General features: G+C 35.0%; 1 protein-coding gene across 1 annotated transcript; it reads left to right on the top strand.

The window, feature by feature from the left end:
* Nucleotides 1–4,948: 4,948 nt before the first annotated feature.
* LOC131177398 (UDP-glycosyltransferase 74E2-like) lies at nt 4,949–11,609 on the top strand. The gene is made up of 3 exons (XM_058142359.1): nt 4,949–5,070; nt 8,625–9,267; nt 10,803–11,609. Exons 1-3 carry the CDS (start codon nt 4,949–4,951, stop codon nt 11,532–11,534), a joined length of 1,497 nt encoding a protein of 498 aa, XP_057998342.1. The 3' UTR covers nt 11,535–11,609.
* Nucleotides 11,610–12,887: the final 1,278 nt, after the last annotated feature.

Raw genomic sequence — 12,887 nt, 5'->3', positions numbered from 1 at the left:
ATTACTGGGAAAATGAGTATGATCATCCTTTGTCTGACAAAAATTGGAGGAAGCTCACCAAACAAACAAGAAGAGCCTCTTGCAAGCCACAACGAGTTATCAGAAGAGACTATCCAGATAGTAGCCCATGGATTGGTATCCATGAGGAAACCAAGCAGAAGAAGCCTCTGCCCATCTATGAGCTTGCCCTTGAGATCATCAGAAAGGAAGAAAAGAAACTACCCCCTTTTAAACCGCTTTCTTCCCCTCCTCCGCACTTCCTCCGTACAACCCTCAGATGATGTTCTCACCTACCTCTTATGAAGCAGATTTTCCTCCATTAGCACAACAGACTGACCAGCAGACTAAAATCTCCACCAGGCCTTTCATTCACTCAACTAAGGTTGATAGTGAAGGTCAGACATCCCCGATCACTCAAGCTGAAGAAGTTTTGAACGCAAACCAAGAATGTCGCTGTCTGAATAAGGCACTACAACGTATTGATTCCAAGATTGACCAGGTCCTCACCAGGACTCAGCATGTTGATTAAAAGATTGACTCCTTCACTGCTTTTGCCCAAAACATGTACAAGGACTTACAAAGCAGAATTACCCAGCTTGATAGAGATCTGAAGGCTTTGATCCAACAACGGAGATTTGGTGCAGAATTCAACCAAAAGGAACAGGAGATAAGAAGGCTGAAAAAACAGCTGGCCCAAGTTGAGGCAGACTTACATAAGCCCACAGAAGCTCCAGTCTCTTACAGCCCATTCAGCCCTTTCTCTGCTCAAACAACTCCTAATCATTTTCTTCCTACTCCTGAACCTGCTTACTCCCCTTTTGGACCTTTCAACTATTCATATGAACCACTTCCAACATATCACCCGTCTCCTTTGTTCAAACCTGCTCCAACACCTGCCAGATATGAACAAAAGAGTCCATCTTCCTCAGAAGAATCCCATCCTCCAAAAAGAAAGATTGATAAAGGGAAGGACAAAATGTATCATGATCCTCCTCCTCAGCATATGGTGTCCATACCCTCTGAGCCAGAACCAGAAGAAGATTCTTCTGATGACTTGTCCGATGACAGTGAGGACGGACGAATGGATATCACAACACTGCTCATGGCTGATCCTCAGCCAACAGCCTCCCAAACAGGTCCTTCACCAACCACAGATTCTACCAGTGGCACTACAGGCCCTACAGGACCTCCCCAAGATCCCCATGTTGAAATCCCAGATGATGAACCAATTCTAGACTTTGGGCTACCAGGCGCTCCACAACAGCCCAGGCCCAGTTCAGGCCCATGGTTCACCATAGATGATGTTCCCCCATCAAGGTGTAGAGATCGCCTTGCAGAATTTAAAGCTTGGCTTGATGTTCAAATGCTCTGGGAAGGTGCTGACTCCCACACTATACTCAGAGAACTCATCTCTCGAACTGTTGGCACATTGCAAGATTGGTTTTCCTCCATTGGAGAATATCAGAAAGCCCAATTTTGCCACCAGACTCCTTACAAGCAATCAACGCCTCTTTCTTTGAGTTTCTCGGAGATGCATCTTTATACAGCAAGCAGTTAAGACAAGAGTTCTTTGATATGCGCTGCTGTTCTTTAAAAAGATCAGACATTGAGAGACACTACCAGCGCATGACTCAACGCTATTATCTGCTTAATGGATATAATGATGTCAACCTCAGGCATACCTACATTGCCTCATTGCCAGAAGCATTACAACCAGAACTCCACAGAAGTATTGCTGCTACCAGAAGAGCAATGAATGCTATCACTATAGGGGAAATTCATCAAATGACTCTGGCCTGTCTTGACAAAATGTGTGAACAACAGAAGTTGTTCAAAGATATCATTGACAACAGCAAAGCTTTGAAGAATGTATGCCAGAAGTCTCACCTTGCCATTAAATGCAAGGAAAAGAACTGTGAATGCAAACCAAAGAAGAAAGCACATTACAAGAAGCATCCCTCTGGATTCAAACCCCCTTTCAAGCAAAAGAAAGGAAGAAGGTCAGTAAGATACTTCCGAAAGAAAAGGACGGGTACAAAGAAGTCTGACAAATGCTATATCTGTGGCAACCGAGGCCACTATGCCAAGAACTGCCCTAAGAATCCCAATAAGGCAGTTAAGCTATTACAACACATACAACAGGCTTCTCACATCTCCCTGGAGCATGATGATGTCGAATCCTTGTTCTCTGAACAGGATGAGCCCGATGAAGATACAGTCTTTGCCCTTGGAATGGACACTGGAACAGAAGAAGATTGCTCAATCACTTCAGAAGAATCCAGTTCGGATACTGAAGCCCATTACCCGTCTTACCTGGCCCAACATATCCAATCTTCCCAATCCACCTATGGCCCAGACACTATTCCAATTCCTTTAGTCCCGATTCATATTCTTCCCAGTAAGTATGAACGGCCCATTAGTGTCATTGGCTTCCTGGATACCGGGGCTCACAAGAGTATGATGAACCCAGCCATCTTACCCTCGAGAATCGGGTCCTCATGAAGAATACTTTAAGGCTGCAGATGGAAATGTTTTCAAAACTAGCCTTATCACTAAGCACCCAATTGGAATCCAGTTCTTCCCCACTTGTATCCTTTGGACTAAGGTCATCGGGTCGGATATTCCTGACAAGGATTTGCTGATAGGCTTTGACTTGTATCAACAGGCGAAGCATTTGAAGATCCTCCCCACAGGATTGAAATATAAGAGAAATTTTCAGCCATTTACTTCTGTCCCAAGGTTATATTCTCTGACTGATGTCTCAGCTGAATTCCAAGAGCACAAGGAGCTCCTTTTAAGGTCCTGTGCTGACTCCCATGCACATTTTTACCATCACCATCCCCTATGGAAAAACCCGGAATTCTTTGTCAGTCTTCCATTCAAACTCAATGAAGATATCAATTCGACAAAGGCCTCACACCCGGAATGAATCCTCTGAGACTTGGCTTTAGCCCAAGAAGAGTGCATGCCTTCTCCAACAAGGCCTCATAGAACCCACTTCCTCCCAATGGGCCCCGCTGTGCCTTTATGTTGAAAAAAGATTGGAACGACTAAGTGGGAAGAAAAGGCTTGTCATAGATTACAAGCCTCTGAATCATTTCCTCCAAGATGACAAGTTCCCATTACCAAAGCCTGAAGCCTTGTTCACTCAACTACACGAAGCCCATATTTTCTCCAAGTTTGACCTTAAAGCCGGTTTTTGGCAATTGGGTATTAATCCCTCTGATAGGCCCAAGATTGCTTTCGCATTCCTACGCCCAATACCAATGGATACCCTTCCATTCGGGCTTAAGACGGCCCCATCAGTTTTTCAAAAGGCCATGACAAGGATATTCGAGCCCATACTGCATAGTGCTCTTATTTATATAGACGATATCCTTCTTTTCTCCAAAGATGTTACAACCCATAGGGCACTCCTCTCCACATTCCAACAATTGGTGGATTCCTATGGAATTATGCTATCAGAAAAGAAGAGCTCACTGGCCCAAACTGATATCGACTTCCTTGGAATGAGATTCAAGGATGGAAAATACCAACCGGGACCTCACATTGCGTAAGAATTCATCAAGTTTCGATAAGGACTTGTGATAAAACAAATACAACAGTTCCTTGGTATTATCAATTACATCAGAAGTTTATTCCGCATGTGGCCGCCACACTTGCCGGTGCCAAAGATGCTTAAAAGGATTCCCCACCATGGAGGGAAGAACAGACATATGCAGTTAAAAAATTAAAAGAAGTGGCTTTAAACCCGCCACCACTAAAGATTCCCAGCATTGGACACCGCATCCTTCAGACTGATGCTAGTGACACCCACTGGGGTGCAGTCCTCATCGAAGAAATTCAAGGAGAAAAGCATATATGCGGACATGCTAGTGGAGAGTTCCCAGAACCTCAGAAACATTATCATTCAGTCTATAAAGAGATATTAGTCACAAAAATGGGATAAAGAGATTCGAATTTCATCCGATTGGCCACCACTTCATTGTGGTTATGGGACTCATCCTTCCCAAAGGTTCTAGACTTCAAAACAAGTCTCTTCCCGAACCACAATCGAGGCTTAAGGACTGGTTCGCCAAGTATAAATTCTCAGTTCAGCATATCAAAGGAAAACACAACTTGGTTCCTGACCTCCTATCCAGGCCCAAAAACCTCCACCTGATCCAGTCTTTCTCCACACTTCCTTTGATTCTTATGGCATCATCCTCTTCCTCTCCACATACTCCTTCTCCAATGCACAATTTCCTGGTTCCTACTCCAGACAGTTTTCCTCCTGGATGCTCACCCAACCAGCCTATCACAAAGATGACTAAGTTCGCAAGAGATCACCTGTTTCACTACCTGAGTGCAAGAAACACCCTAAGGGGATTACTCCCCTCCTCGACTGTCTTTATCCCTGACAACCCTTTCCTCACCTGTTTCAGTATCCAACCTGGCAGAGAACTCATCCTAGAAGAACTATGGCTCCTCTGGTGCATGGTCACACTCTATTCCACAGATCGAATTCCCGCCATGGCTCAGACGTATGTTATGAACAATACTAACAGACTCTCTGTCTGTGTTTCTAGAATGGTTCAAGCCCATTTCAGCATGGCGCTACAGCCTGAAACGCATCATAGACACCCATGGAATAGAAGACAGGCCCATTGCTGCTCAACCCAACATCAGAACCTTGTTCATTTTTCACAGGCCTTTCTCTAAAAGGCCCGATGGACTCCTCTGGACCCAGAATACTGAATATGAGTGGAGGACTTACGAAGGGTCAATTATTGACAAAGATGCCATGGGACCCTTGAGAAAGCAACTAGCTGAGTACCTCTGTGAAATCAACAGCTATTATTGCCTGGTGCCTCCCCATATGAATTGTACATCACTTGGTCCCATCCGGTTTCTCACTGATGAGCCCATTGACTGGACCCATCCCATGTGGCAAGATTCCTAGGATCCAATGGACACAGAGTCACGAGATGCCATTCAGAGTGCTGACCCACCATCTCCTGTACACCGACAGTGGCCAAAGGACTTTTTTGGAATCGACTCTGATGACTCTGACTTTGACACCCTTAACCTGTCTGCCACTCCATGATAAAAGTTAAAAAGTTTGACAGTCAATAATGTAATAATGTATCTGTCTTGTAATAATGTATCTGTCTTTATTTTATGTTACTTTAAGAGTGTCGGTAGCCAGTTTCTAACCGGTTGCCTGTAATGTTAAGAGCCTCCTCGCCTATATAAGGAGTTGCTCTCTTCAGTTGTGTTCAGACTCAGTTTTTCAATAATATTCTCTAAAGTTCTCTTCTATGGCTTTCTAAACTCTTCTCCTTCTCTCTGAAAATCTTTGAATGTGTATCATACTCTTATAATCAGAGATACGTATGCTCTACACTTGCCTCTTTAAGAGGATCCTGTGTATCAGAAATATCTTTGTTTTGACATTAAGGTGCGACGGTCCCATTATCACTTGTATAATGAACAAAAGGGCACAGCCAGAGAGTCCCTAGGTCAGTACTGGGGGACCGACCTTATGAGGAATTTGGTGCGCTTACCGAGCAGGATATCCTTTTCGGGCCGAGTGGTATCAGAGCCTCGTAACGGCCTGGCTTTGCCCTTGAGGTCCCGGGTTCGAATGCCTGCCCTGTAAATATTAAGCACTGCACGCAAGCGTAGCGTGGTGGGTCAGTACTAGGGGACCGACCTTATGAGGAATTTGGTGCGCTTACCGAGCAGGATATCTGTGCCCTTTTGTTCATTATACAAGTGATAATGGGACTGTCGCATCTTAATGTCAAAACAAAGATATTTCTGATACACAGAAAGAGCAGTGTTGGCTTGGCCACCTCATATATTGGACCTTGAAGATAAGGTAGGCTCCATTACCCCGCACGCCACATGCATAAATATAAAGTACAGAAATAATAGAAAATAATCTTTCTACTAAGTGACCCTTAGAATTAGCCCAGCTTTAGTTGGTTTTTTCATCCACATTATTGATTACGGTGCTAATTTTGGAATTAAACCAAAATGAAAATATCAATTAAACCAAAATGAAAATACTATTTCATTATAATTGACATAAATGCTTGATACGTTATCTTAATTTAGGAATAGGCAATAATAAGATCTTTAAATTTTAATTTGAAATATAAAATTTTCTGATTTTTAATTTAAATAACACAAAATCTCTTTATGACTTTTAGTAATCAATTTTTAGATTATTTTTGTTGAACTAACACTTATTAGATTAAAAAATTATATTTTTTTCTCTATAAAGTTAACACTCATTAGGAAAAAAAAAATTGTTCTTTCTCTATCCACAATTCTAATAATTCAAATTGTATAGATCGATACTTTGATAATCTAGAATCTATTTATCCGAAACTATTAATCTATAAAAATATAGTTTTTTTTTTTTTAAATTTTATAAATGACATGTCAATATAAATAACTTAAAAATTAGTTATTGAAGGTTATAAGAGGTTTTATTTGACTTAAATTAAAAATTAGGAGATTTTATATTATAAATTAAAATTTAAATACCATAATATTACATATCCTTAAGTTAAGGTATTGTTTATATAATTTATCGCAAAATAGGCTAGAGTGACAAATTAAGTTGGGAGGAATTCTGTGAGGTAATCCATTACATCATTCATACAAACTAAAAAAATCCTTTCATGATAATATAATTATATATAATATGTGATTTAGTTTAAATAACTTTGAATTATAAACAATTTTAATATTTTTTTTATATACAATTAGTTTCGATTGAAATTCAAACTCGAAATTTACAACTCTAAAAATGACTTTAGTATAAATGCAATTGAATTAAATCTAATAAATATATGATTTATTATTAATTATTTTTTTAAATTATGATTATATAAAATAATTTTTATTTATTAATTTATAAATAATATGATAAGGTAAATATACTTAAGAAATTTCTAATAATGTGAATTTTGTTTTTCTATGAAATTTGAATACATAAATTCCAATGCTATAAATAAAAGTAAAGAGATTGTTATAAGTATAGATATATAATTGACAGAAGTGAAATTACATAAATATCCGATGTGATGACATATTTCTTTATTTATAACTGATAAATAATATTTAAATATTTTTATATTATCAATTATATATAAATAAATATAAATATTATTTATACATAACATTATTTAAAAAATAAAATTTTAAATTTATATTAAAATATATAAAATCTAATGCTTTGTTTGTTTTGCTGAAAATAATTTGTATATGAAAAATATTTTTTTATTATTTGATTACAATATTAAATTAATAGTATGTATTTGTAACATGTATTTATAAATATTTTAATATTTTAATAAAATTATTAAAATTTATAAAATAAAAAATAACATATTTTTTAAATAAAAAAATTATTTTCTTAAAAATAACTTAATTTTCTATTTGATCAGATTTATGAGTAGAAAATATTTTCTAAGGAAACAATCAGGCCTAAACTATAATATTATGTAATAAAAATAAATAAATAATGCGTCCAAACACAAATTGAAAAGATTGGAGACCATAGTTCCGTATAAGAACAAATTTAGGGTTATAATGATAATAATAGTCAACAGCCATGGCTCCATTATATCCCCTAATTAAGCATTTGTGGACCCTTGATTTTGGCTGTTAGTAAATTTCCATCCTCACATTCAATTGGGAAAGCTTTGTTCATTATAAAACAGTTACACAAATGAATTAATTAATTTTACAGTTACTTTTCATTAAATATTTAAAAATTAATTAGCTTAAAAGAGCAATAAAAAAATAATGGAAAAATAACGTGAATATTTTCTTCAAATTCTGTCATGATAGATTAATTAGCTTTAACTCAGTTCATGTTTGGATAATTGAAGGATGAGCTGATATGAGAGTTTCCTGTTATTAAAAAATATTTTAATATTTTTCTTTGCACCTAATAATATTTTTTTTACACGTGATAATTTCATGCATGATATAGTAATCACGTTTAACATTGAAATTCAAAATCAAAATATATGTATGACATATTCATCACAACTTTTTTTTTTACTTGAAAAAAAAAAAAGGTTTTATAAGTATAATGATCATAGCCCTTAGATCTGAAACTCAGGTCATCGGTTAATATTTTCGATTTAACCCAATCCTATAGAAAGGGATGTACCAAACCCTAGGTGACACTAATGAGATGAATCATTAGATAATTTATCACCTCTTTTCATCAGACTTTTAAATAGATATAATATTTAGTTATCATACTCGTGCGAGGAGTTGAATCAAGTAGGATAAAGCCATCTCACCAAGTTAACCAACAAGCTACCAATACATTTTAATGAGCTACTCATAAATTTTATTATAATCATTATAAATATGATACACCTTTACTCATAAAATTGTCATTTTCATACTCTTAAATTTAAAATATAATTTTTTTTTGATCGTTGGATGTACTATTTTTTTAGTGCACAGTAATGTATACGTCATTTTCAATCTATACTTTCTTCTCTAGCTTAGTGGGCCATTTGTCTCCTATGGTTGAGTAACATCATGGTGTTTACAACCCATAAAGGTTAAAATCCACTATATAACCCCAATTAAATTTCAACTTCTAGAGCAGAGGTGTATAGAAAAATGGAAAGCAGAGTCCATGTATTAGTCATTCCCTACCCTATCCAGGGTCACCTTAATCCCATGCTCCAATTCTCCAAACGCCTAGCCTGCAAAGGAGTTAAAGTTACTCTGCTCACCATCTCCTATGGAGAGTACTTGAGAGATAAGCAAGCAGGCTCAGTTACTGTTCAAACAATTGCTGATGATCAAGAAGAAAAGAACCGTAGTATGAAAGACCATCTCATAAAATTCCCAGACCTTTTGTCTCGAAAATTGCCTGAAATCGTTGCAGAACAACGTAACCATGGCTATCCTGTAAGTTGCCTTGTGTATGACGCATTATTGACAAGGGTTCTAGAGATAGCTAAACAGCTAGGCCTCCTTGGAGCTTCATTCTTCACTCAGTCGTGTGCTGTTGGTACAATCTATTGTAGCATCCATGAAGGGAAGCTGCTTATTCCTGTAGAAGGTCCATCAGTTCTACTTCCAGGGCTGCCACCACTTTTGATCTGTGACCTGCCTTCTTTCGTTTCTGACTTGGAACATTATTATCCAGGTGCATTAGAAATGGTGACTGGTCAGTTCTCAAATGTTGAGAAAGCGGATTGGATCTTTTTTAATACCTTCAATAGCCTGGAAATAGAGGCAAGTAAGTTCATAACCTTAGCTAAAATTATATGATATTTTTCATAATTGGCTTGTGAAAATTCATGTGAACTTCATATGAGCATGGAAATCTCTATAAGTGGCTGAAATCTCTCGGATTTACACCTTTCATGTTCTTTAAAGAGAGTTTTCACCATATCAATGTACTCGGATTTCGGACAGCGATCAAGTGATAGTTGCATATATGTTAAACCCGATAAGCCCAGTTCAACTTGACATACCTTATCCTCTCCCGTTCCGTTGATAATTGTCTACATGCAGAGATTTCCATACATATATGTCGTGTAGTGGATAGTTTTCTTGTTTTGCCTAACTCATGTCCCTTTCTTATGTAAACATAGTGGTATAATCATTTTTACTATAATCAAAATACCCTCTCAAATTCACTATGTTATCAAATAATATAAATAAGAGAGATAGAATTAAAAAAAATTATTGCTAAACAAGATATTTGTGTAGTTTAGAAATTTTTGCTATCACATTTTCTCTTTATTAACCTTTGAAATATTAGGATACTAATTCTCTGTGTGTTAGTAGTTGTCCATTTGCTTGATAGGGATTTTTCTTGTCCAAATGACTCATCTATATTAAAAATATTTTTTTATTTATTTATATATATCTTAAATCCATGATAGATCGAATTTAGACAATAATTTTTCTGCATCCCACATATCCACTAGATCACTTGCGTTAGATGTTGTTCATAGAAAAATGGAAAGCAATGTCCATGTGTTGGTCATTCCCTACCCGTTCCAAAGTCACATAAATTAAACCCGTTCTCCCATTCTCCAAATGCCTTAGCTTCATTTTTCACGCAGTCATGAGCCGCCTATTGCATTGTCCATGAAGAAAAGCTGCGTATTCCTATAGAAGCTCCATCTATTTTACTTCTTTGCATGGCTGCCACCGCTTTTTGATATATGACCTGCCTTCTTCGTTTTTGACTTGCAACATTATTCAGGTGTATTTTGTATTACGAATAGATTTTGACTGTTAATTATGATATGACTCACATGAGACCTATTATGATCAATGCACCTATTATGATCAATACCCATAATAATTGTATTTTAAAATTTTTTTGCTACACATAACTGATCAATTTTTAGATGTTCAATAATGATGTTTTATTAAGTACTCCTAGAGCACATTGAGATAAAGCCCATTCTCCATAATTCATGGGATAACTATAAACATGTGAGGCACTAAATTTTAGTACACCAAAAGCATCTTATAAATTCAGAACCATAACCCAAAAATTATGTTATTCATCCACTTACGCGAACCTAATAAGCTCGGAAATCTGCACAAACTAATATGTTCAAATTTGACTCCAAAAGCTTCTTAAAATTTAACATATATATTTGTGTATTTAATTAAAATATTGCATCAGGTTGTGTTGTATATAACATGTCTGTCTATGTGATACTTAGTTGTAAAAATAATTGGTTGCCCAATAATGTGTGCAGCTCTGTATTCTAAGTTCTTATTAATACAACTCAATTAATTACCAGGTACTGAATTGGTTGGCAAAAAAATGGCCAATCAAGCCAGTTGGACCAACAATTCCTTCAATGTTCTTAGATAAGCGATTGGAGGATGACAAAGATTATGATCTCAGCCTCTTAAAGCCCAATTCAGACGCTTGCTTGAAGTGGCTAGACTCGAAGAAGCCATGCTCAGTTGTTTACATATCATTTGGGAGCCTGTTAGCCCTTGGAGAAGACCAAATGGCAGAACTGGCCTGGGGGCTACAAAGAAGCGACACCTGCTTCTTATGGGTAGTAAGAGAATCAGAAATCAAAAAGCTTCCAAACAACTTCGTAGAGGAGACTATAGAAATGGGACTAGTCGTCACATGGAGTCCTCAATTGGAAGTTCTAGCTCACAAGTCTGTGGGAAGTTTTCTAACTCATTGTGGGTGGAACTCAATACTGGAGGCATTGAGCTTGGGAGTGCCAATGGTGGCAATGCCACAGTGGTCGGATCAGCCAACCAATGCCAAGTTTGTTACCGATGTTTGGCAGGTGGGAGTTAAAGTGAAAGCAGATGAATATGGGATTGTCACTAAAGAAGAGATAGAAAGATGTGTACGAGAAGTCATGGAAGCAGAAAAAGGAAATGAGATAAGGAAGAATTCTGAGAAATGGAAGAAACTAGCCTGCATGGCCTTAGATGAAGGTGGAGACTCTGACAAGAACATTGAGGAATTTGTAACAAAACTTGTCTGCAATGCTAATAGTTGAATAAACGTTAAATTAACTGCCAGGATCAGAACCTGAGAGAGTTTAGAATAATAATCATATCTGATTTTGGATTTACAGCTGCAAAGCAATGGTTGAAAAACATGGCACCAAAAGTTTACTATCTCATACTAATTGATTCATATTACTGAACAAATTTTATATTATTTTAATTAATTAACTTATAAATTAAAGGTTTTCAAAGAACTTATAAACATAGAAGTTCACGATAAATTATTTTTTCGTATTAACAATCTAAATTTGTGTAAAAAATTTTTATCTAAATTTCAATATTTGTCGGATTAAAAATTTAAAATTTTTAATATTTCAGAATTAGAATTACATTTTGTTTTATTTATTATTGTATTAAAAAATTAAATTTCTTAATATTAATATCATAAATAATTTAATATAAATAATTTATACTTTTTTTATTCATAAAGTCCCCAGTCATTGATATTATTGTATTTCAATTTTCAATATAATTTATTATAAATAGTATAATTTCTTATTAATTATTTGTGACATATCATGTACTAATGATATTATTATAAATTTAGATAAATTCATTAATTATCATACTAGTAAATGATATAATTTTAATTTTTTTTTAATTTTAAAATGAATATTTTATTTGTCTTTGTTTCTATCATTGTTTTATAAATATATGCTAATATTTATTTAATCATTTCTTTATTAGAGTAACTTAAATATATACATCATTAATTTTTTTTTACTTTGTTATCCTATATTAATTTTTTTTTTTACGAAATGTGTTTTATCTTATATTAATAATTATTCTTTTACAATATATTTTATTTGTTTATCCAATTATGATATAATTATAGTGTAGTAAAACCAAAGAAAAAAAATTATATATATATATATATATAAAACTTTTTTCATTATATATATAAACTTAACTATTTTTATGTCAAAATTCAAGCATTTTAAAAATCTTATTCTTTTCTAAAAATCTTTTGCATATAATTATTCACATATTATAAATAAATTGCAGTTTATTCATGGATAATGGATTATAAATATTAAAATTGTTAAAAAGTTGAAACCTATAAAAGTAATTAACTGTAAATTTAAATATTTTTTAAAAACTAATGCAATAAATTAGTTATAATAATCAGATTCCCAAATTCTAATCATGTTTATACTCTCTGTATATATAAACTTAATTATTTTTATCTCATAATTCAAGTATTTTGAAAAAAAAAAATCTTATTCTTCTTTTCTAAAAATCTTTTTTCATATAATTATTCACACATATTTTAATAGATTATAAATGTTAAAATTAATAAAAGTTAGAACATATAAAAGTTAATCAACTATAAATTTAAATGA

The sequence above is a fragment of the Hevea brasiliensis genome, unplaced genomic scaffold (assembly GCF_030052815.1).
Source record: "Hevea brasiliensis isolate MT/VB/25A 57/8 unplaced genomic scaffold, ASM3005281v1 Scaf444, whole genome shotgun sequence".
Classification (NCBI taxonomy): domain Eukaryota; kingdom Viridiplantae; phylum Streptophyta; class Magnoliopsida; order Malpighiales; family Euphorbiaceae; genus Hevea; species Hevea brasiliensis.
Note: the sequence above shows the minus strand (reverse complement) of the source record. Positions and strands in the feature narration are given on the sequence as shown.

What these genes read in the sequence shown, in the direction of transcription:
- LOC131177398 (XM_058142359.1), top strand. Translation starts at nt 4,949, where the DNA reads ATGGACACAGAGTCACGAGATGCCATTCAGAGTGCTGACCCACCATCT. An exon ending in GACTTTGACACCCTTAACCT is followed by an intron (nt 5,071 to 8,624) that starts GTCTGCCACTCC and finishes TTCAACTTCTAG; the next exon opens with AGCAGAGGTGTATAGAAAAA. An exon ending in TCAATAGCCTGGAAATAGAG is followed by an intron (nt 9,268 to 10,802) that starts GCAAGTAAGTTC and finishes ATTAATTACCAG; the next exon opens with GTACTGAATTGGTTGGCAAA.